General features: G+C 36.6%; 1 protein-coding gene across 1 annotated transcript in view; it reads left to right on the top strand.

Moving 5' to 3' along the window:
• The window catches only part of CCDC175 (coiled-coil domain containing 175), a 69,109-nt gene that overhangs the window by 17,098 nt on the left and 27,271 nt on the right, over positions 1-24,740 (top strand). The window contains exons 6-11 of the mRNA XM_007193003.3: positions 367-489; positions 3,742-3,851; positions 7,677-7,758; positions 15,495-15,631; positions 17,809-17,919; positions 18,755-18,826. Coding sequence (XP_007193065.2) covers positions 367-489; positions 3,742-3,851; positions 7,677-7,758; positions 15,495-15,631; positions 17,809-17,919; positions 18,755-18,826 — 635 coding nt within the window. The remainder of the gene's footprint in view (positions 1-366; positions 490-3,741; positions 3,852-7,676; positions 7,759-15,494; positions 15,632-17,808; positions 17,920-18,754; positions 18,827-24,740) is intronic.

Genomic DNA, 24,740 nt, shown 5'->3' with positions numbered 1-24,740 from the left:
ATGTGCTTAGTGCACAGTAAATTTGGTAACAATTGCTATGATGTTTTACTAGTAAATTTTACAATGGCAGTTGCTTTTATAATTTGCTATTAATGATCGTTGTTTCATTGTTCCTCTAAATTTACTAGTTCAACATTTTATAATTACACTTTGGTCCTTGTGATTTATTATTTTTCCTCTGAAAACTAAGCAAACCTGTTTCCTTTGCTTCAAACTAAGCAAACCTGTTTTTTTTTAAATTTGATAATATACTTGATTGAATATGGTATACTTAAATATGAATTAGGTTGACAAAATTAAAAAAAGATTTCCTAAACTGTGTTGTCCTCAAGCTTTTTGATTTGTTTGTTATGTTTGTCACTACAGATTGATGAATATAAAAAACTCTGTGAACTTAAGAGAAAGGAGACTTACAAAAAGAAGAAAGAATTGGATAGATTAAGGCTTAAAATGACAAAAATTAGAGAAACCGTTACTACCAGCAGAGTGGTAAGAAAGAATAAACTATATTTCTTCAAGCCCGACCCCAAGCACCTCAATATACACTGCCTTGAATACAACTAATAGCACGTGGTTTAAAAAAGGAGCTGATTTTAATTAATCTTCATGCCATTTGGGGGAGAATGTTTTTGGCATATTAATGTTTTCTGACATTTAAAGTGTTATAGGGCAATTGTGTTTTCTTCTTTAGGAATATGATGGAAAGAAGGAAGTTTGGAATGCTTAGGTACACATTGCATTTGATGGGCCAAAATACTGTAAAAATGTTTTTAAATAAATACATACAGAACCGACCAAATGGATATAGAATCATATGTAATGTTTGTGTGAGATTGCTTTATTTTACATAACAAAGTGAATAAACATGGGCAGATTCCTTAATTCTGAATGTGTGATAATAAAACAGAATTTAGGCTCTCCATTTATATTGAGTACATTAATATGGAAAGGAGACTATTTGTCTCTTCGAGTTAGAAAATACTTCAGAGCTCTGCACTTCTATTTTTTTTAATTAATTAATTAATTTATTTTTGGCTGTGTTGGGTCTTCGTTTCTGTGCAAGGGCTTTCTCTAGTTGTGGCGAGCGGGGGCCACTCTTCATCACGGCGCGCAGGCCTCTCACTGTCGCGGGCTCTCTTGTTGCGGAGCACAGGCTCCAGACACGCAGGCTCAGTAGTTGTGGCTCACGGGCCCAGTTGCTCCGTGGCATGTGGGATCTTCCCAGACCAGGGCTCGAACCCATGTCCCCTGCATTGGCAGGCAGATTCTCAACCACTGTGCCACCAGGGAAGACCTGCACTTCTATTTTTAAAAATTAATAACATCGATTGAAAGCCAGTATTGTGATAAATATTTTGTGAGGATTATCCTCATTTTAAAGATAAGAAAACTGAAGCTTATGCAGTGCCTATGTTTGAAGAGGTTAATGTTAATACTACTTCTGTTAATTAAAACAGAAACACCTGTTAATCTATCACAGTTGAATTAATGAGTCTTTAGTGTATTTCTTCTATTTGTGTTGAGAATTACATGTAAAACTATATGGGGCAGGGCTTCCCTGGTGGCGCAGTGGTTGAGAGTCTGCCTGCCAATGCAGGGGACACGGGTTCGAGCCGTGGTCTGGGAAGATCCCACATGCCGCGGAGCAACTGGGCCCATGAGCCATAATTACTGAGCCTGCGTGTCTGGAGCCTGTGCTCCGCAACAACAGAGGCCGCGATAGTGAGAGGCCCGCGCACCGCGATGAGGAGGGGCCCCCGCTTGCCACAACTAGAGAAAGCCCTCGCACAGAAACGAAGACCCAACACAGCCATAAATAAATAAATTTTTTAAAAAAACAAACTATATGGGGCAACAGTAATACTAAAACATCGTATTTCTTATCAGAGTCTTCAGTTAATTCCATTATATCAATACTATTTATAGTGTGATTCTGACCATTATAGTTACAATATATCTATTATGACATCCAATTACAAAACATTAGTAAAATCAAAAATTTCCCCCAAATATGTGCGTTTAAAAAGATGATTATCTGTTTTTGCATATATCAACATAGTTAGGAAGCATGAGTCAGGCTAGGCTCAAAGGAGAACACAGGGATTGTATGAAACAGATCTTATCTGCACGCCTAAGCTCATATCCCCAGTTGGGGCCTCATAAATTATGTCAAGCGCACCACCTAGTTTGGAAAAATGAAGTATATGTTCCTTAACCTGTTCTTCAAAGATCTCTAAAGACAAATAAGTCAAGGCTTGAGGTGGCAGGGGTAAACTCAGCTCCAGTGTCATTTTGTACCTCCCCCCAATCCAGCGCCCCACCCCACCTTACCAGTGGAGAATTGTGTTTAAAGCACAAACTTCAGTATCACAGAGACCTGGGTTCGAATCTTGGCTTTACCAACCCGAAGTTTCCTCACCTATAATATGGGGGTAATAATATTGCCTATTTCAAAGGGCTTTTGTGGAGATGGAATGAGGTCATGCCCATAAGGCTTTTAGCTGAGTGTTTTGTATTTGGTAAAGTTTGTTGTTGTCGTTATTGCCTGAGATTAGAAAACAACATTTTTGGCTATGGACTTGAGACTACAGGGAATTTCAGGTTCATCTTCATGCGGTGCTTTTAGTTTAGAAAACTCTGCAGCCAGGTCAAGCTGGTGTGATGCTGGCAGAAAAGAATAATGATGTGTGATTCTCAAGGTACCCTACATGTCCAGGGCGGGGAGGACCGAGGGCTAGAGGTTACGGATGTCAGGCAGGACAGGCCTTCAGCGTATAGTCACTAATCCTGATTATTGGTCAGAGTTCTTTGGACATTCCGCTAATTTTTGATGGCATATCTAGGATTTCAGACTCCTGTTAACTCTGGAACTACTTATAGCCCACAAGTTCAGTCATATGAGTGCTTTAGAGGAAAAAAAATAGTTTGGGGAGCTTTCACCCACCTGTCTCACCTGGCATGACTGAGAGCACCTCTATACCCCCGACAGGTGTTTTTCTGACCCCACGCTGATGTGCAGGGTTAGGTGGCTCTAAATAATCTGTCCATGGTAGCTCTATGCCAGAGAGCAAAGGAATTTGTTTGATCAGCTTTTCTCTCAGCTCCACTTTCCCTCACAAGCTGAAATGCAGACCCAAGAACTGATAAGTTTGCTTTCCCTTTTCTTTATTCCAAAACTGTGTTGTAAAAATATGTTCACTATGAATTTTCTCCATCCATATTTCCTTTTTAATCATGCTAACATTTTTTCATAGTACCCAATTTTTCCATTTCCAAATTACTGATTACATATTAAGAAAAAAATCTTTGCAACATGGACATAGCTATCAACTAAGGCGAAAGACCCAATTTGTTTTGACTTTTCTTTTTATAATACTCATTCTAGTATCCTGGAATAACATTTTGAAAATAATTATGAAAATGTATATTTAATTTTTTTAAATGGTAGTCAAGATGAATTCATGTCTTGAAAGCTGTTTTTATAGTTTTCACGTTTCTATTGCTATAATTGGTTTCTCTCCCTCCCAAATTTTGTTTTCTTTTCTGATGATTTCAGGATTATTTCTATCTCCATTTGTTTATAAAGAAACAGGCAGTATAATGATTGCTTTTTATTTTAACTAAAGGACACCCCCAGTTTAAAAGTTGAATGGATGATACATGAATATTTAGTGAATTGGACTTCTGTCATGAATCATTTGGTGATGATTGAATGCCCCAATTTTATTGAATTTTCAACAGGTTCTTAGTGATCACAATTTAGAGATATCACGACTACAAGAATCAATAAGACATTGGGAACAACAGGTTGAAGACATGAAGAAATCCTGTAAGATCCTGGAGGATAAAATGTAAGTATAATACTTTATCTTTACGGAAGAATTTCTAGATGTTATGTTCCTTTCATCTAAAAAAATTTTTAATTTAATATTAGATGAAAATTATTCACTTATTTTACTAAAATTTGTGTGATTGTCAGCTTTATAGAATCACCTCTTCATTTTGAAATTAACCAGTCTTTCAGATGATCAAGAGAAAAAATTGAGGATGATGTGGTTAGTTTAGGAAAAGGGAGGGAATTTTGGGTGTGCACTATCCTTATTTCAGTTCCTTACTCCCTACAAATACGCTCCTGGAGGAAGGCACTGCCATGGGGCTGCAACTCATCTAACCATGCTGCTACAGTTGTTGTTCTTAGTCAAGGGGGACTTGCAGAACTTATTGAGAAAATACAGGGACGCCTCAAGGCAAAAACTTTTACCATGGAACTGAAACCAGAAACATAAGGAAATATTCCATCTGTCTCAAGGCCCAGTGTTTGCTTCCTTCTGCGATTCTCTCTTTATCTACATGCTGTGTTCTCTTCCTGGTGAGTCCGTGGCTAAGCATGGCCATTCCAAACGCTCCGAGTTTACCTGTCACAGATCCATCTATCTTTAGAGATTGACCAACAGGTTCTCTCCCAGGAGAATTCCCAGATTTCCAATCAAAAGCTGTTTGGCTCAGCTCTGGACAGGAAGGTGGTGTCTTTTAATATAAATATGGCTTCTGGGCTTACCCGCAGGGTTTACTGACAGTTTAAAAGACAAATTGTGGTCTGAGCAGATTCCCCAAAAGACAAGTAATTTCACATGTGGGATCCTGTTACAATATGGCTCATTTCTACATAGATTTGAACGTATTGTGATTAAAATTATGTCTTCTAAAATAACAACTGCACAGCACAATTCTACTCTACCATCAACAGTCCATAAAATATGCAATAATCCTTATACTCAGTACCAGATTTAAATTGGAAAGCTCAAGTAATACAACAATTAAAAATCAGAATAAAAAATCTTTTTCTTTGAAAGTGATTCGATAATTTTAGTTGATATCTATTTTTTAAAAACTAGGCAAAGAATCATAGTGGAAAATATAGATTAGCTCTTATTTCTAGGAATTATGATTAAAAGCCTTGCAACACTGATAAAGTTTTATTTATAAGCAGTCTTCATGTTAGCTAACTGGTTTTAAATGTATGCTCAAGATAAAAATGGGGATTCATTGATCTTTCATTTTGAATGGCTCATCTTTTTTTTTTCAATCCCAGCTTTTCAAGAGTTTTCATGTGGAATCTCACTGAGGAAAAGTGCTTTTGATTAATTTGGTGATTGAGGATATAAGTTTCCCCCCCACTTTTTATTAATAAAAATTTACTTTTTCTTCTTTTTTTTTTTTTTTTAAGGGAACGTTATTTATTTATTTATTTATTTATGGCTGTGTTGGGTCTTCGTTTTCTATGCGAGGGCTTCCTCTAGTTGCGGCAAGTGGGGGCCACTCTTCATCGCGGTGCGCGAGCCTCTCACTATCGCGGCCTCTCTTGTTGCGGAGCACAGGCTCCAGACGCGCAGGCTCAGTAGTTGTGGCTCACGGGCCTAGTTGCTCCGCGGCATGTGGGATCTTCCCAGACCAGGGCTCGAACCCATGTCCCCTGCATTGGCAGGCAGATTCTCAACCACTGCGCCACCAGGGAAGCCCACTTTTTCCTCTTTATAACTTGGCAAATTAAAAGAAAATTCTCTGCATTTTTATTTTCTCACTTAGTTCCTTTTCTCTATCTTTGGAGGTAGGGAGAGGCAGCTCAGTTCTTGTTTGGTGGATTTGAAGAATCAGTGTTGTTTTATAATATTCTATAAGATTCTTTAAGAATAAATTATACAAGAAACTAAAATAATTTATATAACTCATCTTCCTATTAATCTATTAGTCTTAATTTCCCCCTTCCCACCCACCATGAAATCGTTAACTTGCAAGCTCATTATCTATTTTGAGGTCAAAATATTGAGGGAAAACAAAAATTACTCAACTCCAAGTTTAATTTCTATATGTAGACAGTTAAGGGTACCTCAAATTCTTCACAGGTCCACAGGAGGCATTGCTAGTTTAATCCTTCTTCTTTGCTATTATTGATATCCAGCATGATGTATTTGCATAATAAAGGCAAATCAGTGCCTATCTTTCTAAATTGCTATGACTTTTTTTGTCATTCAGCTGGTTATCAACACATGGGAAGTGGGGAATTGGAAGCTAAATATTATATATAAATGACATCCAATTTGTGACCCAAAGTATATACTTGCCATTATAGTGCAAGAGGCTATAAAAATTATAGATGCTTTTTTAAAAGGGCTGACATGGTTTCAAAATTGTCAAGGTTGCCAATGACTTTCATCCTGCCAAATTTTAGTGATCTGATCTATTCCTCAAAGTTTTTAAATTCTTAATAGAATTTGACACAGATGCTCACTTCCATCTTCTTGATATACTTTCTTCACTTGGCTTCCCAAACATCACATTCTTTTCTTTCATTTACTTCTTCTCAGGACCCTTTACTTGTTCCAGTTCTTCTTTCTGTCTCTAAATTTTGGAGTTCTCAGCCCTTCACTGTTCTCTATTCTCTACTTGTACTCTCCATATGTGATTTCATTCAGTCTCATACTTTCTGTATCCCAGTGACTTCCATATTTATATATCCAGCTCTGACCTCTAACTGCATATAGTCTACTGCTTATTTGACCTTTCCACTTGGAGGATATCTCAAATATACATGTCCTAAACAGAATTCTTAATTTCCCATCTCCTTGAAATAGCTCTTTCTTTAGTCTTCCATATCACTATTTACCTAGTTACTCCAGCCAAAAACCTAGGAGTCATCCACCATTCCTGTTTTCCTTACTACCTAACCCTAATCCAGCTAACCAACTAACCTAACCCTAACCCAACTCTAACTCCAGCCGAATCCAAAGCATGTCCTGTTGCCTTCGTCTTTAAAATATATCCTGAGTCCAGCTATTTCTCACCAGCTCCACCACTACAACCTTAATCTGAGCCACCATTATCTCTTCTGGACCACTGCCATAGACTTCTACATAGTCTATCTTCCTATACTATTGTCTTTCTCCACTAAGTAGCCAGAGTCATTTTTACAAGATGTGAATCAGTTCATGTCACTCCTTTCCTTAAAAAATCCTCCCCTGGTTCCCTTCAAAATAAAACCTGAACTTCTACCTTGTCCTCAAGACCCTACATGATCTGGGCTGTGTCTAACTCTCCAGCCTTCTCACACTCCTGTCTTCATCAAATATTCAATACACCAAGCTTGTTCCTATCTCAGGGTATTATCACCTGCTGTTCCTTCTATATGAAAAGCTGTTCCTTAAGATCGTCACATATCTGGCTCCTTCTCATCCTTCAGGTCTTTCACAAGTTATCCCAAGAGGTGTTCCCTAATTACCTGTCTACAGTACCATCCTCACTCTCAGGATTTCTCTATCCTTTACCCTACTTTGTGATCTTTGGAGCATTTAACACTATCTGAAATATATGTATATTTTTTGATAACTTTCTTATTTTCTGTCTACTCCACTAGAGTGTAATTTCCATGAGGGTAGAGACTTTGTGCTGTATCTCCCAGAGTGTAGGTGTTCAAAAATTCCTTCTTAAATTAATATATAAATAAATGAAGTATTAATACATCAATTCAAAAGAGTAAAAATTTTGTTTATTTTAATGAATTGTAAATAAATATATTGCATAGGGAGATGGGGACTGGAAGTTTCTGATGTCATAAGTAAATGTGGCTTTGCTGGAAAACATGTCCTAATAGGAATTTATTTGGCTTCTTTTGTTCATAGGCTTTTCTTTAGGAATAACAAGGAAAAACTGGATGATGCATCTAATTTTGAAAAAAATGAATTATTGCTGAAGATAAAACAGGTAGGAAGACAGAAGTGATGGCTTTAAGATTATAATTAATTTTTAGTTAACATTTTAAGTATATGTGAAAAATGTGAAATTTTCCAAAAGTAGCATTTTCATTAACTAATAATAATCATGATCATTCACAGTAATTGATTTAAAGATTTGATCAGAAAACTGGAAGAGAATAGTGAAAATCACCTAAGCTGAGCAGAAAAAAGAAAAAAGAATTTTTAAAAAATGAGGATAGTTTAAGAGACCTCTGGGACAACATCAGTGTATTAATATTCACATTATAGGGGTCCCAGAAAGAAGAGAGAGAGAAAGGGGCAGAGAACATAATTGAAGAAATAGTAGCTGAAAACTTCCCTAACCTGAGAAAGAAAACAAGTATCTAAGTCCAAGAAGCATAGAGATTCCCAAACAAGATGAACCCAAAGAGGACCACACCAAGACACATTGTAATTAAAATGGCAAAAATTAAAGATAAAGAATCTTAAAAGCAGCAAAGGAAAGGTGACTGGCTGTGTACAAGGGAACTCCAATAAAACTATCAGCTGACTTTTTAGCAGAAACTTTTTGGGTCAGAAAAAAGTGGCATGATATATTTAAAGTGATGAAAAGAAAAAAACCTACAACCAATACTCTACCTGGCAAGGCTATCATTCAGATTTCAATGAGAGATAAAGAGTTTTACAGACAAGCAAAAGCTAAAAGAGTTCAGTAGCACTAAACCTACTTTACAAGAAACATAAAAGGGACTTCTCTAAATGGAAAAGAAAAGACCACAACTAGAAATATGAAAATTATGAAAGGACAAATCTCATTGGTAAAGGCAAACATAGAGTAAAGGTCAACCACTTATAAAAGCTAGTGGGAATGTCAAAAGACAAAAGTAGTAAAATCATCTATATCCACAATAAGTAGTTAAGGGATACAAAAAACAAAAAGATGGACAATATGATGTCAAAAACATTAAATGTGGTGGGGGCGCATAAAAATGCAGGGTTGTTAGAATGTGTTCAAGCTTAAGATCATCACCTTAATCACATATATATATATAAGTTGTTATATATATACTTCATGGTAACCACAGACCAAAAATTTATAATAGATGCACACAAATAAGAGAGAAATGAATCCAAACATAACAGTAGTAAGATAGTAATCAAAGATAGTAATCAAAGCACAGAGGAAGAGAACAAAAGAAGAAGAAATGAACAAAAAAGAACTACCAAAACAACCAGAAAACAGCCAACAAAATGTTAATAAGTACATATCTATTAATAATTGCTTTAAATGTAAATGGACTAAATACTCCAATCAAAAGACATAGAGTGGCTGACAGATTAAAAAAAAACCAAAAAACTCTCTATATATGCTGTCTATAAGAGACTAGCTTCAGATCTAAGACACACACAGACTGAAAGTGAGGGCATGAAACAGGTGTTCAGTGCAAATGGAAACAAAAAGAAAGCTGAGGTAGCAATACTTATATCAGACAAATAGACTTTAGAGCAAAGACTGTAACGAGAGACAAGGATATTATAGACTGATAAATGGATCAATTCAACAAGAAATAACAATTGTAAACATATATGCACCCAACATAGAAGCACCTAAATACATAAAGCAAATATTAACAAACATAAAGGGTGAAATTAACAGTAACATAATAATAGTAGGGGATTTTAACACCTCACTTACATCAATGGACAGATCATCCAGACAGAATATCAATAAGGAAACAATGGCTTTAAGTGACACATTAGACCAATGGAATCAACAGATATATATAGAGAGAGCATTCCTTCTGAAAGCAGCAGAATACACATTCTTTTCAAGTGCACATGGAACATTCTCTAAGATAGATCATATGCTAGGACACAAAAAAGAGTCTACAAGTTTAAGAAATTGAAATCATATCAAGCATCTTTTCTGACCACAGTGTATAAGACTAGAAATCAACTACCAAAACCAAAACCAAAACAAAACCCTGCAAAAAACACAAACACATGGAAGCCAAATGATATTCTACTAAACAACAAATGGGTCACTGAAGAAATCAGAGAGGAAATTAAAAAATACCTGGAGACAAATGAAAATGGAAACACAATGATTCAAAATCTATGGGACACAGCAAAAACAGTTCTAAGAGGGAAGTTTGTAGTGATACAGGCCTACTTCAGAAAGAAGGAAGATCTCAAGCAAACAACCTAACCTTACATCTAAAGGAACTAGAAAAATAAGAACAAACAAAACAAAGTAAGAGGAAAAAAATAATAAGGACCAGAGCAGAAATAAATGAAATAGAGACTTAAAAATAAGACAATAGAAAAGATCAATGAAACTAAGAGATGGTTCTTTGAAAAGAGAAGCAAAATTGATAAACTTTTAGTTAGACTAATCAAGAAAGAAAGAGAGAGGGCCCAAATCAATAAAATCAGAAGTGAAGAGAAGTTCCAACCTACACCACAGGAATACAAAGGATCATAAGAGATTACTACAAACAATAATATGTCAATAAAATGGAAAACCTAGAAGAAGTGAATAAATTCCTAGAAATGTACAATTTCCCAAGACTGAATCAGGAAGAAATAGAAAATATGAACAGACCAATTACCAGTAATGAAAATCAGAAAAAAAAAAAACTTTCAATGAAAAAAGTCCAGGATTGGACAGGTTCACAGGTAAATTCTACCAAACATTTAAAGAAGAGTTAATGCCTATCCTTCTTAAACTCTCCCCCCAAAATTTAAGAACCCATTTTATGAGTCCAGCATCACCCTGATACCAAAACCGGACAAAAACACCACAAAAAAAGAGAATATTACAGGCCAAAATTACTGATGAGCATAGTTGCAAAAATCCTCAACAAATATTAGCACACTGAATTCAATAATACATTAACAGGATCATACACTATGCTCAAGTGAGATTTATCCCAGGGATGCAAGGATAGTTCAGTATCTGCAAATCAATCAATGTGATATACCACTTTAATAAACTGAAAATAAAAATCATATGATTGGGACTTCCCGGGTGGTGCAGTGGTTAAGAATCCGCCTGCCAGTGCAGGGGACATGGGTTTGAGGCCTGGTCTGGGAAAATCCCACATGCCACGGAGCAACTAAGCCCATGCTCCACAACTACTGAGCCTGCGCTCTAGAGCCCGCAAGCCACAACTACTAAGCCCATGTGCCACAACTACTGAAGCCTGAGTGCCTAGAGCCTGTGCTCCACAACAAGAGAAGCCCGTGCAATGAGAAGCCTGTGCACTGCAATGAAAAGTAGCCCCCGCTCGCCACAACTAAAGAAAGCCCACGCACAGCAACAAAGACCCAATGCAGCCAAAAATAAATAAATAAACAAAAAAAATTTTTTAAAATCATATGATTATTTCGATAGATCAGAAAAAGCTTTTGACAAAATTCAGCACCCATTTATGAAAAAAAACTCAATAAAGTGGGTGTAGAGGGAACATACCTCAACATAATAAAGGCCATATACAACAAGCTCATAGCTAAAATCATACTCAAAGGTCAAAAGTTGAAAGTATTTCTTCTACAATCAAGAACAGGATAAGGCTGCCCACTGTCACCCCTTTTATTCAACATAGTATTAGAAATCCTAGCCACAGTCTTTTTCAGACAAGAAAAAGAATCCAAGTGGAAAAGGAAGAAGTAAAACTGTCAATGTTTACAGATGACATGATACTATACATAGAAAATCCCAAAGCCACCACCAAAAAAAAAAAACCACTAGAGCTAATCAGTGAATTCAGTAAAGTTGCAGGATACAAAATTAATATACAGAAATCTGTTGCATTTCTATACACTCATGACAAACTATCCGAAAGAGAAATTAAGGAAACAATTCCATTTATAATTGATTCAAAAGAATAAAATATCTAAGAATAAATCTAACTAAGGAGGTAAAAGACCTGTACTTGGAAAACTATAAGACATTAATGATAAAATTGAATATGACACAAACAAATGGAAAGATATATATTTTACCATTGGGAGAATTAAAATTGTTAAAATAACCATACTCCCCAAGACAATCTACAGATTTAATCCAATCCCTATTAAAATTCCAGTGATATTTTTCACAAAATTGGAACAAATAATTCTAAAATTTTTACAGAAACACAAAAGACCGTGAATAGCCAAAACAATCTTGAGGAAGAAGAACAAAGCTGGAGGTATTACACGTTCTGATTTCAAACTATACTACAAACTACAGTAATCAAAATGGTATGGTACTGGCACAGAAACAGACACATGATCATGGAACAGAATAGAGAGCACAGAACTAAACCTGCATATATAGTTTATTAATCTATGACAAAGAAGGCAAGAATATACAATGGGGAAAAGATAGCCTTTCTAATAAATAATGTTGGGAAAACTGGATAACTACATGCAAAAGAATCAAATTGGACTACTTCCTCACATCATATACAAAAATCAACTCAAAATGGGTTAAAGACTTAGATGTAAAACCTGAAATCATAAAACTCCTAGAAGAAAACATAGGCAGTACACTCTTTGACAACAGTCTTAGTGATTTTTATTAGGTATGTCTCCTCAGGCAATGGAAACAAAAGCAAAAATAAACAAATGGGACTACATCAAACTAAAAGCCTTTTGCACAGCAAAGAAAACTATTAACAAAACGAAAAGACAGCCTACTGAATGGGAGAAGATATTGGCAAACAATATATCTGACATGGGGTTAATATTCAAAATATGCAAAGAACTCATACAACTCAACATCTAAAAAACAACCTGATTAAACAATGGGCAGAGGATCTGAATACACATATTTCCAAAGACATACAGATGGCAAACAAGCACATGAAAAGATGCTCAACATCAACAATCATCAAGGAAATGCAAATCAAAACCACAATGAGATATCACCTCACATCTGTCAGAATGGCTATCGTCAAAAAGACCACAAATAAGTGTTGGATAAAAACTGAACTCTTCCTGACATCCAATCTTAATTCTCATGAGTTATAGGAGGCAAGTTCAACAATGACACAAAGTTCTATTCTAACTTTAACTTTTATTATGAAATATTACACATATACAGAACAGAATATTTACTGTAAGTGTACAGTCTTCATGCACATATGTATCTTTTGATAAATGTAGTTTATTAATTTTAATGAAGTATAGTTTATCAATCTTTTCCTTTTTGACTTATGCTTTTCGTGTCCTATGTCTTGAGGATATTCTCCTACATGATCTTGTAGAAGCTTTAGTGTTTGCTTTTTCACATTAAGGACTGCAAGCCGTCTGGAATGTGTGTGTGTGTGTGTGTTCTGTGAAATGGTAGTCCAGATTCATACTTTGACATAAGATTGTCCAATTAACTAGCACTGTTAAATGAAAAGATAGTACTTTCCTCCACTATATTTATGTGACATTTTTGTCATAAATCAACTGTGGATCATAAATATGTCATAAATATGTGTGTGAATCTGTAGCATCTATTTTATTCATTTGAACTTAATCTCTTCTCACATTAAAACCATACACTCTTAATTAGTAGCTTTAAAATAAGCCTTTATAGTTAGTAGTAAAAATCCTTCAACTTTGTTCTTCTACAAGATTGCTTCCATTATTCTTGGCCCTTTGAATTTCAGTCTGTTAAGTCCTGCCCAAAAGCCTGTTTGGATTTTGATTGGGGTTGAATTAAATCTATAGATCAATTTGGGGAGGATTCTGTGTTTTAACAATATTGAAGTTTCCAATCCATGAACACAGCATGTCTTTCATTTATCTTAGGTCTTTTTTGTTCCCTTTGACCTAGTTATTCAATTTCACTATGACATGTCCAAGTTTTTCTTTTTATTTATCCTGCTTGGGATTTATTGGGCACCTTAAATCTGTGAGTTGCTGTATTTTGTAAGTTCTGCAAAATTCTTAGCCATTATCTGTTCACATATTTCTTTTGTCCCATGCTTTTTCCTCTTTTTCTGAGACTCCAATTATATGAACACAATTATGTGTGCTAATAAAATATCCTGTCTGTATCTTACTCACTCTTCTCTATTTTCTACTTTTTGTCTATCCCTGCTGCATTCTGGGCAGAATGGTCTTATTTCAATTCTTAATTTTGTTTATTGTATTTTTCAACTGGTAATTTTCAAATCTGCTTTGTTGCTCTTTATTGTTTCCAATTCCTTGCCATATTTTTCAAGTATGACTAGTATTCTTTGATCATAATAAATACAGTATTTTTATATTTCAGTGTCTATTTCCAATACCTGGTATTTTTGTAGGACTTGTTCTGTCATCTATTGTTTCTGCCAATTTTTGTTCATGCTGTCTTGTTTCCTTCTGCTGGAAAACTGTACACTGGACATTGTACTTCAAAAAAGGTGTTTGTAGAAACAATTTGGGGTCTAGGATGACAGTGTATTTCTCAGGAACAGATTTCATTCACTTCTGTCAGATACCTGGGATGTTAACAGTCCCAAACCTCCTTAATCCACCTTTAGGTTCCCTGGTGATCTAAGTCAGGCTGGACCATGGCTTGTTAGCTTCTAATTCACTCTTCTTCAGAGAGTGAAGCTCTTTGGAATCCCAGACTAATGTGGCAGGAGGTTTATCAGGCGTAACACCTGGATGAGCTCTAAGTGTTGACTTTTGTCCCCCTTGTCATGTAAGAGAACCAAATCTCAGATTCCAAGTGGCTTCTTCTATATCAGTAAATGTCCTCGGAGTAAAAGGAGTTTTCAGTGCTAGGTTTACCAGTCTGGATTCTTGCTTTCTTGTAGAATTAGGCTTACTAATTCCTCATTATCTTGTTAGTTCTGCAACACTTTTTTTAAAAATAAATTTATTTTATTTATTTATTTATTTTTGGCTGCGTTGGGTCTTTGTTGCTATGCACGGACTTTCTCTAGTTGTGGTGAGCGGAGGCTACTCTTCGTTGTGGTGCGCGGGCTTCTCATTGCAGGGGCTTCTCTTGTTGCGGAGCATGGGCTCTAGGCGCACGGGCTTCAGTAGTTGTGGCAGGTGGGCTCAGTAGTTGTGGCTCGCAGGCTCTAGAGTGCAGGCTCAGTAGTTGTGGCGCAAGGGCTTAGTTGCTCTGCGGCGTGTGGGATCTTCCCGGACCAGGGAAACCCCTCTGCAACACTTTTAAGAACTCTTTTCATCCATCTATTTTAGTGATTCTTAGCCCACCGTTCCTACCTAACCTAACTTTCTTACCTCATTTGAAGCAATTCAGTAGAGACATCCAAGCACAAAGTTCTTACCTCATTCAGAACACTAATGGGTACTATCTTTTGTCCTTGAATAGAAATATTTAACAAAAGTTAAGCATGATATTCAGTCAAAGAGGTTTTGATCAAGAGTTCCTATGGATGTTACATTTTCTTTTTCCCTGGTGTAGTTTATCTTCTGGGAAAAGGACATACAGATCTTGTTGAATGATCCTAGTTTATTAATCCCAATTCTTATTTCAATATCAATTATTACTTTATGGTTTACTACTTTACTATGGTTTATTACTTTACTTTATGGCATCAGTGTTTACTACCTTTCTACACATTTGTCATAATTTATAGAAGAGGCCCCAAAATGTACAATTACATATTTGATATAGAATTAGATCACTCAACATTTAAGGCATAGTCATTGTATGTTAAGTAATATACCCAGTGCTCTAGAGAGTTGCCCATCAAAAGAGCCGTGAAACAAATCCTCTACTTCAATTCCTTTTTTTTCTAGATGGCTGAAAAGCTACACAAATGTCATTTCAAGAACAAAGATCTACGAGAGAAACTGCATACTGTTACGAGACAATATAAGATTGTCTTAAATGAGGAGGATAAAGTTTTTATGCAGAAACAGAAAATGTATTCTGAGTATGTTTCTATCCATAATCCATACATGACTCAACATGCTTTAGTTATGGATTGCTTCTCCACTTAAGCTTATCCTAGTTTAAAATCTATTGATAACAATGAAATGTTCTTTACCCAATTGTAAATACAGTCCTAATGTGCCTCTATATATACTGAATAATGCTTTCCTCATATGGGTCAGATCAAATCCATAAACTCCAAATCTATTATTTTTACTTCTAAATCAGATTCTTGAAAGAATAATCATGCTTTTACCCCATGAGACTGCCTAGAGAAACTATGAGATCTACATTCATCAGAAACTGGCTTTGCACCTACATTTCCTTTCTCAGAAAAAGGTTTTGTCATTGACACAGTCCCCTAACCCAGAGACTGGGAAATTATTCAAGGAAACCCCTATCTTTTACTAGGACTCCATTCAAGCACCAAGGCTTGTAAATTCCACCCCCCAAATATTTCTCAAATATATCCTATCCTCCTCTCCAACTCCACTCTTTTCACCCTTTTTAGCTTCTTTGGTTTGGCTTGCCTCTCATAAGTTCTTCCCACTTTCTGTTTTACCACCCCTAACTTATCCACCTCCCTCTCACCACAATGATCCTTCTGGAACATCCCTCTGAGGTCATTCCTTTTTATCAGTCACTGCATTGTTGTCAACTGGGTACAAATCCCTTTGTCCCACTGAACTATGAACAGATCAGAGCAGTTGCTCTGTCTTACTCAGCACTGTATCTTCAGGATCTTGTCCATTGCTTAGCAGGTAGTAGGCTTTCACCAGTGTTTTCCTAATGAGTAGTACAGAATAACATCTTGCAAGTATGAGTTATGTAAGTAGTAATACATTACTACACTCAAAGTTAAATCACATGGAAGTGTAATTATGCTGTCCAGGCCCACTTATGTGAAGCTGAATTTATGGTCACAGTTGTAGCATTTAGGATGCAGAGAGTTATTGCAATCATTTTGTCTCATCCAATTGAATAGCCTACTAATAGTATTCTTCAGGCAAAAACTTTCCTCAGATCCATACTAAGTTATCAGTTTGAGTCACAAAATGTGCTGATGACAAATAATTGTAAATAAAACATTTACTACTGTTGTTGGTTTTTCTCTTCTTCAGCTTGGGCTACCATAACAAATTACCATAGACTGGGAGGTTTAAACAGCAGAAATTGATTTCTCATAGTTCTGGAGGCTGGACATCTGAGATCAGGGTGCCAGCATGGTCAGGTTCTGGTGAGAGCTCTCTTCCTGACTTGCAGATGGCCAACCACCTTCTTGCCGTGTCCTCACAGAGGGGAAAGAGAGAGAGAGAGAGAGAGAGAGCTGTCTGGTGTCTCTGCTTATGAGGGCACTAATCTCACCATGAGGACTCCATCCTCATGACCTCATATAAATCTAATCACCTCCCAAAGGCCCCATCTTCAAATACTATCTCACTGGGGCCTAGGGCTTCAACATATGAATTTGTGGGGGGACACAATTCAGTCCATAGCAGTTTTGAAGAAGATGAGACACTTAGATAAAGTACTTCCTGTTACAGGCACATTCCTAGCAATGTCTAGAAATTTGAACAAAATCATAAACTTCCCATTATTCTCTCTGTAAGTTAGAGACGAAAAATAACCACTCTTTACAAAATGCCTCATGGGTGCCACCCACTGGCTTTGGCACTTTACATCTCCGTTAATCCTTAAAACCAGTGAGATAGGTATTGTCATCCCCACTTTATGGATGCGGAAACTGAGGCTCATCCACAGGTAAAGTCTCTTTTCAAGGTCACACTACTAGGAAGAGGTAGACCACTATCCAAAGTCGGTCTGATTGATTCCTCCACCTTTTACAAAATAACATAACAGAACTGATAAATTCATTAAAAGAGACACACCCACTCAGCAGGATAAAGTACTATAGAATTGTTCTTGTGGTTTTATGGTTACTATTGCAGTTAATGTTCCTTTCATAGCTTAGAGATTTTCATAAATTTATATTTAGCCACCACTAGCAAGAAGACTTTGTTTCTGTTTTTACTAATTTATTTGATAAACAGTTCATGAACTGAACTTTCCAAACTACTTTTTAAATTCTTGTTTGTGGTTGCATATTTTCTTATGCTAAGGAGTTAAAAATGATTATTTCAACCTTAAATATATGATTACTCTGTTTTTTCATGGTAGAAATCAGAAACAACTGGCATTTATAGCTCAGAAAGAAAACTTCCTATCAAAAAGAAAAGTAGACATCAAAAATATGGAAGAAGGACTTATCACACTCAATGAGCTTCATCGGTATGTTTGTTGCCTTTGAAAATTTTAATCTTCATTCCTCTACATTTATTTTTTAATAGTAACAACAAATCTATGCCAATTTCTAATATACTATAGAAAAGGAGGTTCATAATTGACTCTCTCTCTTTTACAGTCCAGAAAAGTCATGATCATCGAATCTTTCACTGAAAGGATAGACAGGCACTGAGTTGTACATAAGCTGCGTCTAATACCTCTGTTACAGCCTTCACATTCCCCTCCATCCCAGATTCACAAGCACATCTTCCATCCTTAATTACCACTTATCCCTAATTCAAGAATCTTTATTGGCTTTCTAAATTATACATGGCAGCAAATCAGAACTCAGTCTAGAACCCAGAGTTCCTCACCAATTTGTTGACCTTAACCCTTCCTATGTCACAGTGTTATTTCCCTTCATGTCCTCTGTATGCAGCAAGTTTGCCTTAGTCACAAGAGTCCTGACTTGCTGCTCCTTTCCTCTGTTTCTTTGCAGATGATGATGTCCTTTCCTTGGTGAGATTGCACCTCCATTCTGGCAATCCATGTTCCTCCCTCTATTAAACATTATCCTCTAATAACCTTTCCTCAACTGCCTCGCCAAAATCCGTTCTTCCCTATCCTTGGCTTCAATACTTGCAAAATCAGTTTGCACTTGCAAAACTTGTAATTGTCTTTCCATTAGTCTGCCACTAAAATCTTTAGTTGTTTCACAAGGTTTGTTTTGTCTCCCAATTAGATGGTAGCCTTATTGTGCATGTGAATTATACATAAAGTCTACTATACATTTTAACAGCTCCCACAAATGCAAAATCCAATATATTTTTCTTGTTTTTAGCGCAACAAAGGAAGTATATCGGAAACAAATAAAAGTCCTGAACGATAACCTGGAAAGAAAAAATCAGAGATGGTAAAAAAAATACCTCATTTATATTATAAGTAGTATATGTTATCTTTTTAAAATTTAATTTTATTTATTTTTTATACAGCAGGTTCTTATTAGTTATCTATTTTATACATATTAGTGTATGTATTTCAATCCCAATCTCCCAATTCATCCCACCCCCCCACGCCCCCTCAGCTTTCCCCCCTTGGTGTCCATACATTTGTTCTTTACATTTGTGTCTCTATTTCTGCCTTGCAAACCAGTTCATCTGTACCATTTCTCTAGATTTCACATATATATGTTAATATTCAATATTTGTTTTTCTCTTTCTGACTTACTTTACTCTGTATGACAGTCTCTAGGTCCATCCACATCTCTACAAATGACCCAGTTTCATTCCTTTTTATGGCTGAGTAATATTCCATTGTATATATGTACCACATCTTTTTTATCCATTTGTCTGTCGATGGGCATTTAGGTCACTTCCATGACCTGGCTATTGTAAATAGTGCTGCAATGAACATTGGGGTGCACGTGTCTTTTTGAATTATGGTTTTCTGTCGGTATATGCCCAGTAGTGGGATTGCTGGGTCATATGGTAATTCTATTTTCAGTTTTTTAAGGAACCTGCATACTATTCTCCATAGTGGCTTTTTCAATTTACATTCCCACCAACAGACCAAGAGGGTTCCCTTTTCTCCACACCCTCTCCAGCATTTGTTGTTTGTAGATTGTCTGATGATGCCCATTCTAACTGGTGTGAGGTGATACCTCATTGTAGTTTTGATTTGCATTTCTCTAATAATTAGTGATGTTGAGCAGCTCTTCATGTGCCTCTTGGCCATCTGTATGTCTTCTTTGGAGAAATGTCTATTTAGGTCTTCTGCCCATTTTTGGATTGGGTTGTTTGTTTCTTTAATATTGAGCTGCATGAGCTGTTTATATAGTTTGGAGATTAATGTTTTGTCCATTGATTCATTTGCAAATATTTTCTCCCATTCTGAGAGTTGTCTTTTTGTCTTATTTATAGTTTCCTTTGCTGTGCAAAAGCTTTTAAGTTTCATTAGGTCCCATTTGTTTATTTTTGTTTTTATTTCCATTACTCTGGAGGTGAGTCAAAAAAGATCTTGCTGTGATTTATGTCAAAGAGTGTTCTTACTATGTTTTCCTCTAAGAGTTTTATAGTGTCCGGTCTTCCATTTAGGTCTTTAAGCCATTTTGAGTTTATTATTGTGTATGGTGTTAGGGAGTGTTATAATTTCATTTTTTCACATGTAGCTGTCCAGTTTTCCCAGCACCACTTATTTAAGAGACTGTCTTTTCTCCATTGTATATCCTTGCCTCCTTTGTCATAGATTAGTTGACCAGGTATTTGGGTTTAATCTCTGGGTTTTCTATCCTGTTCCATTGATCTGTATTTCTGTTTTTGTGCCAGTACAATATTGCTTTGATTACTGTAGCTTTGTAGTATAGTCTGAAGACAGGGAGTCTGGTTCCTCCAGCTCCGTTTTTTTCCCTCAAGATCGCTTTGGCTATTCAGGGTCTTTTGTGTTGCCATACAAATTTTAAGATATTTTGTTCTAGTTCTGTAAAAAAATGCCATTGCTAATTTGATAGGGATTGCATTGAATCTTTAGATTGCTTTGGGTAGTATAGTCATTTTCACAATATTGATTCTTCCAATCCAAGATCACGGTGTATCTCTCCATCTGTTTGTGTCATCTTTGATTTCTTTCATCAGTATCTTATAGTTTTCTGAGTACAGGTATTTTACCTCCTTAGGTAGGTTCATTCCTAAGTATTTTATTCTTTTTGTTGCAATGGTGAATGGTATTGTTTCCTTACTTTCTCTTTCTGATACTTTGTTGTTAGCATATAGGAATGCAAGAGATTTCTGTGCATTAATTCTGTGTCCTGCAACTTTACCAAATTCATTGATTAGCTCTAGTAGTTTTCTTGTGGCATCTTTGGGATTCTCTAAGTATAGTACCATGTCATCTGCAAACAGTGACAGTTTTACTTCTTCTTTTCCAATTTGTATTCCTTTGATTTCTTTTTCTTCTCTGATTGCCATGGCTAGGACTTCCAAAACTATGTTGAATAATAGTGACGAGAGGGACATCCTTGTCTTGTCCCTGATCTTAGAGGAAATGCTTTCAGTTTTTCACCATTGAGAATGATGTTTGCTGTGGGTTTGTTGTATATGGCCTTTGTTATGTTGAGGTAGGTTCCCTCTATGCCCACTTTCTGGGGAGTTCTTATCATAAATGGGTGATGAATTTTGTCAGAAGCTTTTTCTGCATCTATTGAGATGATCATATGGTTTTTATTCTTCAATTTGCTAATATGGTGTATCACATTGATTGATTTGCATATACTGAAGAATCCTTGCATCCCTGGGATAATTCCCACTTGATCATGGTGTATGATCCTTTTAATGTGTTGTTGGATTCTGTTTGCTAGTGTTTTGTTGAGGATTTTTGCATCTATATTCATCAGTGATATTGGTCTTTAATTTTCTTTTTTTGTAGTATCTTTGTCTGGTTTTGGTATCAGGGTGATAGTGGCCTTGTAGAATGAGTTTGGGAGTGTTCCTTTTCTGCAGTTTTTTGGAAGAGTTTGAGAAGGATGGGTGTTAGCTCTTCTCTAAATGCTTTATAGAATTCATCTGTGAAGCCATCTGGTCCTGGGCTTTTGTTTGTTGGAAGATTTTAAATCACAGTTTCAATTTCATTACTGGTCTGTTCATATTTTCTATTTCTTCCTGGTTCAGTCTTGGAAGGTTATACCTTTCTAAGCATTTCTTCCAGGTCGTCCATTTTATTGGCATAGAGTTGCTTGTAGTAGTCTCTTAGGATGCTTTGTATTCCTGCGATGTCCATTGTAACTTCTCCTTTTTCATTTCTAATTTTATTGATTTGAGTCTGCTCCTTCTTTTTCTTGATGGGTCTGGCTAAATGTTTATCTATTTTGTTTATCTTCTCACAGAACCAGCTTTTAGTTTTATTGATCTGTGCTATTGTTTTCTTTGTTTCTATTTCATTTATTTCTGCTCTGATCTTTATGATTTCTTTCCTTCTACTAACTTTGGGTTTTCTTTGTTCTGCATTCTCTAGTTCCTTTAGTTGTAAGGTTAGTTTGTTTATTTGAGATGTTTCTTGTTTCTTGAGGTAGGATTGTATTGCTATAAACTTCCCTCTTAGAACTGCTTTTGCTGCATCCCATAGGTTTTGGATCATCATGTTTTCATTGTCATTTATCTCTAGGTATTTTTTGATTTCCTCTTCGATTTCTTCAGTGATCTCTTAGTTATTTAGTAACGTATTGTTTAGCCTCCATGTGTTTGTGTTTTTTATGTTTTTTTCCCTGTAATTGATTTTTAATCTCATAGAATTGTGGTCAGAAAAGATGCTTGATATGATTTCAGTTTTATTAAATTTACTGAGGCTTGATTTGTGACCCAAGATGTGATCTATCCTGGAGAATGTTCTGTGTGTGCTTGAGAAGAAAGTGTAATCTGCTGTTTTTGGATGGAATGTTCTATAAATATCAATGAAATCTCTCTGGTCTATTGTGCCATTTAAAGCTTGTGTTTCCTTATTAATTTTCTGTCTGGATGATCTGTCCATTGGTGTAAGTGAGGTGTTAAAGTCCCCCACTATTACTGTGTTATTGTCAATTTCCTCTTTTATAGCTGTTAGCATTTGCCTTATGTATTGAGGTGCTTCTATGTTGGTGCATATATATTTTTAATTGTTATATTTTCTTCTTGGATTGATCCCTTGATCACTATGTAGTGTCCTTCCTTGTCTCCTGTAACATTCTTTATTTTAAAGTCTATTTTATTTGATATGAGTATTGTTTCTCCAGCTTTCTTTTGATTTCCATTTGCATGGAATATCTTTTTCCATCCCCTCACTTTCAGTCTGCATGTGTCCCTAGGTCTGAAATGGGCCTCTTGTAGACAGCATATATATGGGTCTTGTTTTTGTATCCATTCAGTGAGCCTGTGTCTTTTGGTTGGAGCATTTAATCTGTTCACATTTAAGGTAATTATTGATATGTATGTTCCTATTACCATTTTCTTAATTGTTTTTGGTTTGTTTTTGTAGGTCTTTTTCTTCTCCCACTTAGAGAAGTTCCTTTAGTGTTTGTTGTAGAGCTGGTTTTGTGGTGCTGAATTCTCTTAGCTTTTGCTTGTCTGTAAAGCTTTTGATTTCTCTATTGAATCTGAATGTGATCCTTGCCAAGTAGATTAATCTTGGTTGTACGTTCTTTCCTTTCATCACTTTAAATATATCATGCCACTCCCTTCTGGCTTGTAGAGTTTCTGCTGAGAAATTAGCTGTTAACCTTATGGGACTTCCCTTGTATGTTATTTGTCCTTTTTCCCTTGTTGCTTTTAATAGTTTTTCTTTGTCTTTAATTTCTGTCAATTTGATTACTATGTGTCTCAGTGTGTTTCTCCTTGGGTTTATCCTGCCTGGGACTCTGTGCTTCCTGGACTTGGGTGACTATTTCCTTTCCCACGTTAGGGAAGTTTTTGACTATAATCTCTTCACATATTTTCTCGGGTCCTTTCTGTCTCTCTTCTCTTTCTGGGACCCCTATAATGTGAATGTTGCATTTAATGTTGTCCCAGAGGTTTCTTAGGCTGTCTTTATTTCTTTTCATTCTTTTTTCTCTATTCTGTTCCGTGGCAGTGAATTCCACCATTCTGTCATCCAGGTCACTTATCTGTTCTCCTGCCTCAGTTATTCTGCTATTGATTCCTTTTAGTGTATTTTTTTTTAATTATTTATTTATTTATTTATTTATTTATTTGGCTGTGTTGGGTCCTCGTTTCTGTGGGAGGGCTTCCTCTAGTTGCGGCAAGCGGGGGCCATTCCTCATTGCGGTGCGCGGGCCTCTCACTATCGCGGCCTCTTTTGTTGCGGAGCACAGGCTCCAGACGCGCAGGCTCAGTAGTTGTGGCTCACGGGCCTAGTTGCTCCGCGGCATGTGGGATCTTCCCAAACCAGGGCTCGAACCCGTGTCCCCTGCATTAGCAGGCAGATTCTCAACCACTGTGCCACCAGGGAAGCCCCCTTTTAGTGTATTTTTCATTTCAGTTATTGTGTTGTTCATCTCTGTTTGTTTGTTCTTTAATTCTTCTAGGTGTTTGTTGTTTAATTCTTATAAGTCTTTGTTAAACATTTCTTGCATCTTCTCGATCTTTGCCTCCGTTCTTTTTCCGAGGTTTTGGATCATCTTCACTATCATTATTCTGAATTCTTTTTCTGGAAGGTTGCCTATCTCCACTTTGTTTAGTTGTTTTTCTGGGGTTTTATCTTGTTCCTTCATCTGGTGCATAGTCCTCTGCCTTTTCATTTTGTCTATCTTTCTGTGAATGTGGTTTTCGTTCCACAGGCTTCAAGATTGTCTTTCTTCTTGTTTCTGCTGTCTGGTGGATGAGGCTTTCTAAGAGGCTTGTGCTAACTTCCTGATGGGAACGACTGGTGGTGGGTAGAGCTGGTTGTTGCTCTGATGGGCAGAGCTCAGAAAAACTTTAATCCCCTTGTCTGCTGATGGGTGGGGCTGAGTTCCCTCCCTGTTGGTTGTTTGGCCTGAGGTAACCCAGCACGTGAGCCTGCAGGCTCTTTGGTTGAGCTAATGGTGGACTCTGGGAGGGCTCACACCAAGGAGTACTTCCTAGAACTTCTGCTGCCATTGTCCTTGTCCCTGCAGTGAGCCACATCCCCCCCCCCCACCTCTGGAGGAGACCCTCCAACACTAGCAGGTGGGTCTGGTTCAGTCTCCTATGGGGTCACTGCTCCTTTCCCCTGAGTCCTGATGTGCACACTTCTTTGTGTGTGCCCTTCAACAGTGGAGTCTCTGTTTCCCCCAGTCCTTTTGAAGTCCTGCAATCAAATCCTGCTAGCCTTCAAAGTCAGATTCT

This window comes from Balaenoptera acutorostrata, chromosome 3 (genome assembly GCF_949987535.1).
Source record: "Balaenoptera acutorostrata chromosome 3, mBalAcu1.1, whole genome shotgun sequence".
Taxonomy (NCBI): domain Eukaryota; kingdom Metazoa; phylum Chordata; class Mammalia; order Artiodactyla; family Balaenopteridae; genus Balaenoptera; species Balaenoptera acutorostrata.
Note: the sequence above shows the minus strand (reverse complement) of the source record. Positions and strands in the feature narration are given on the sequence as shown.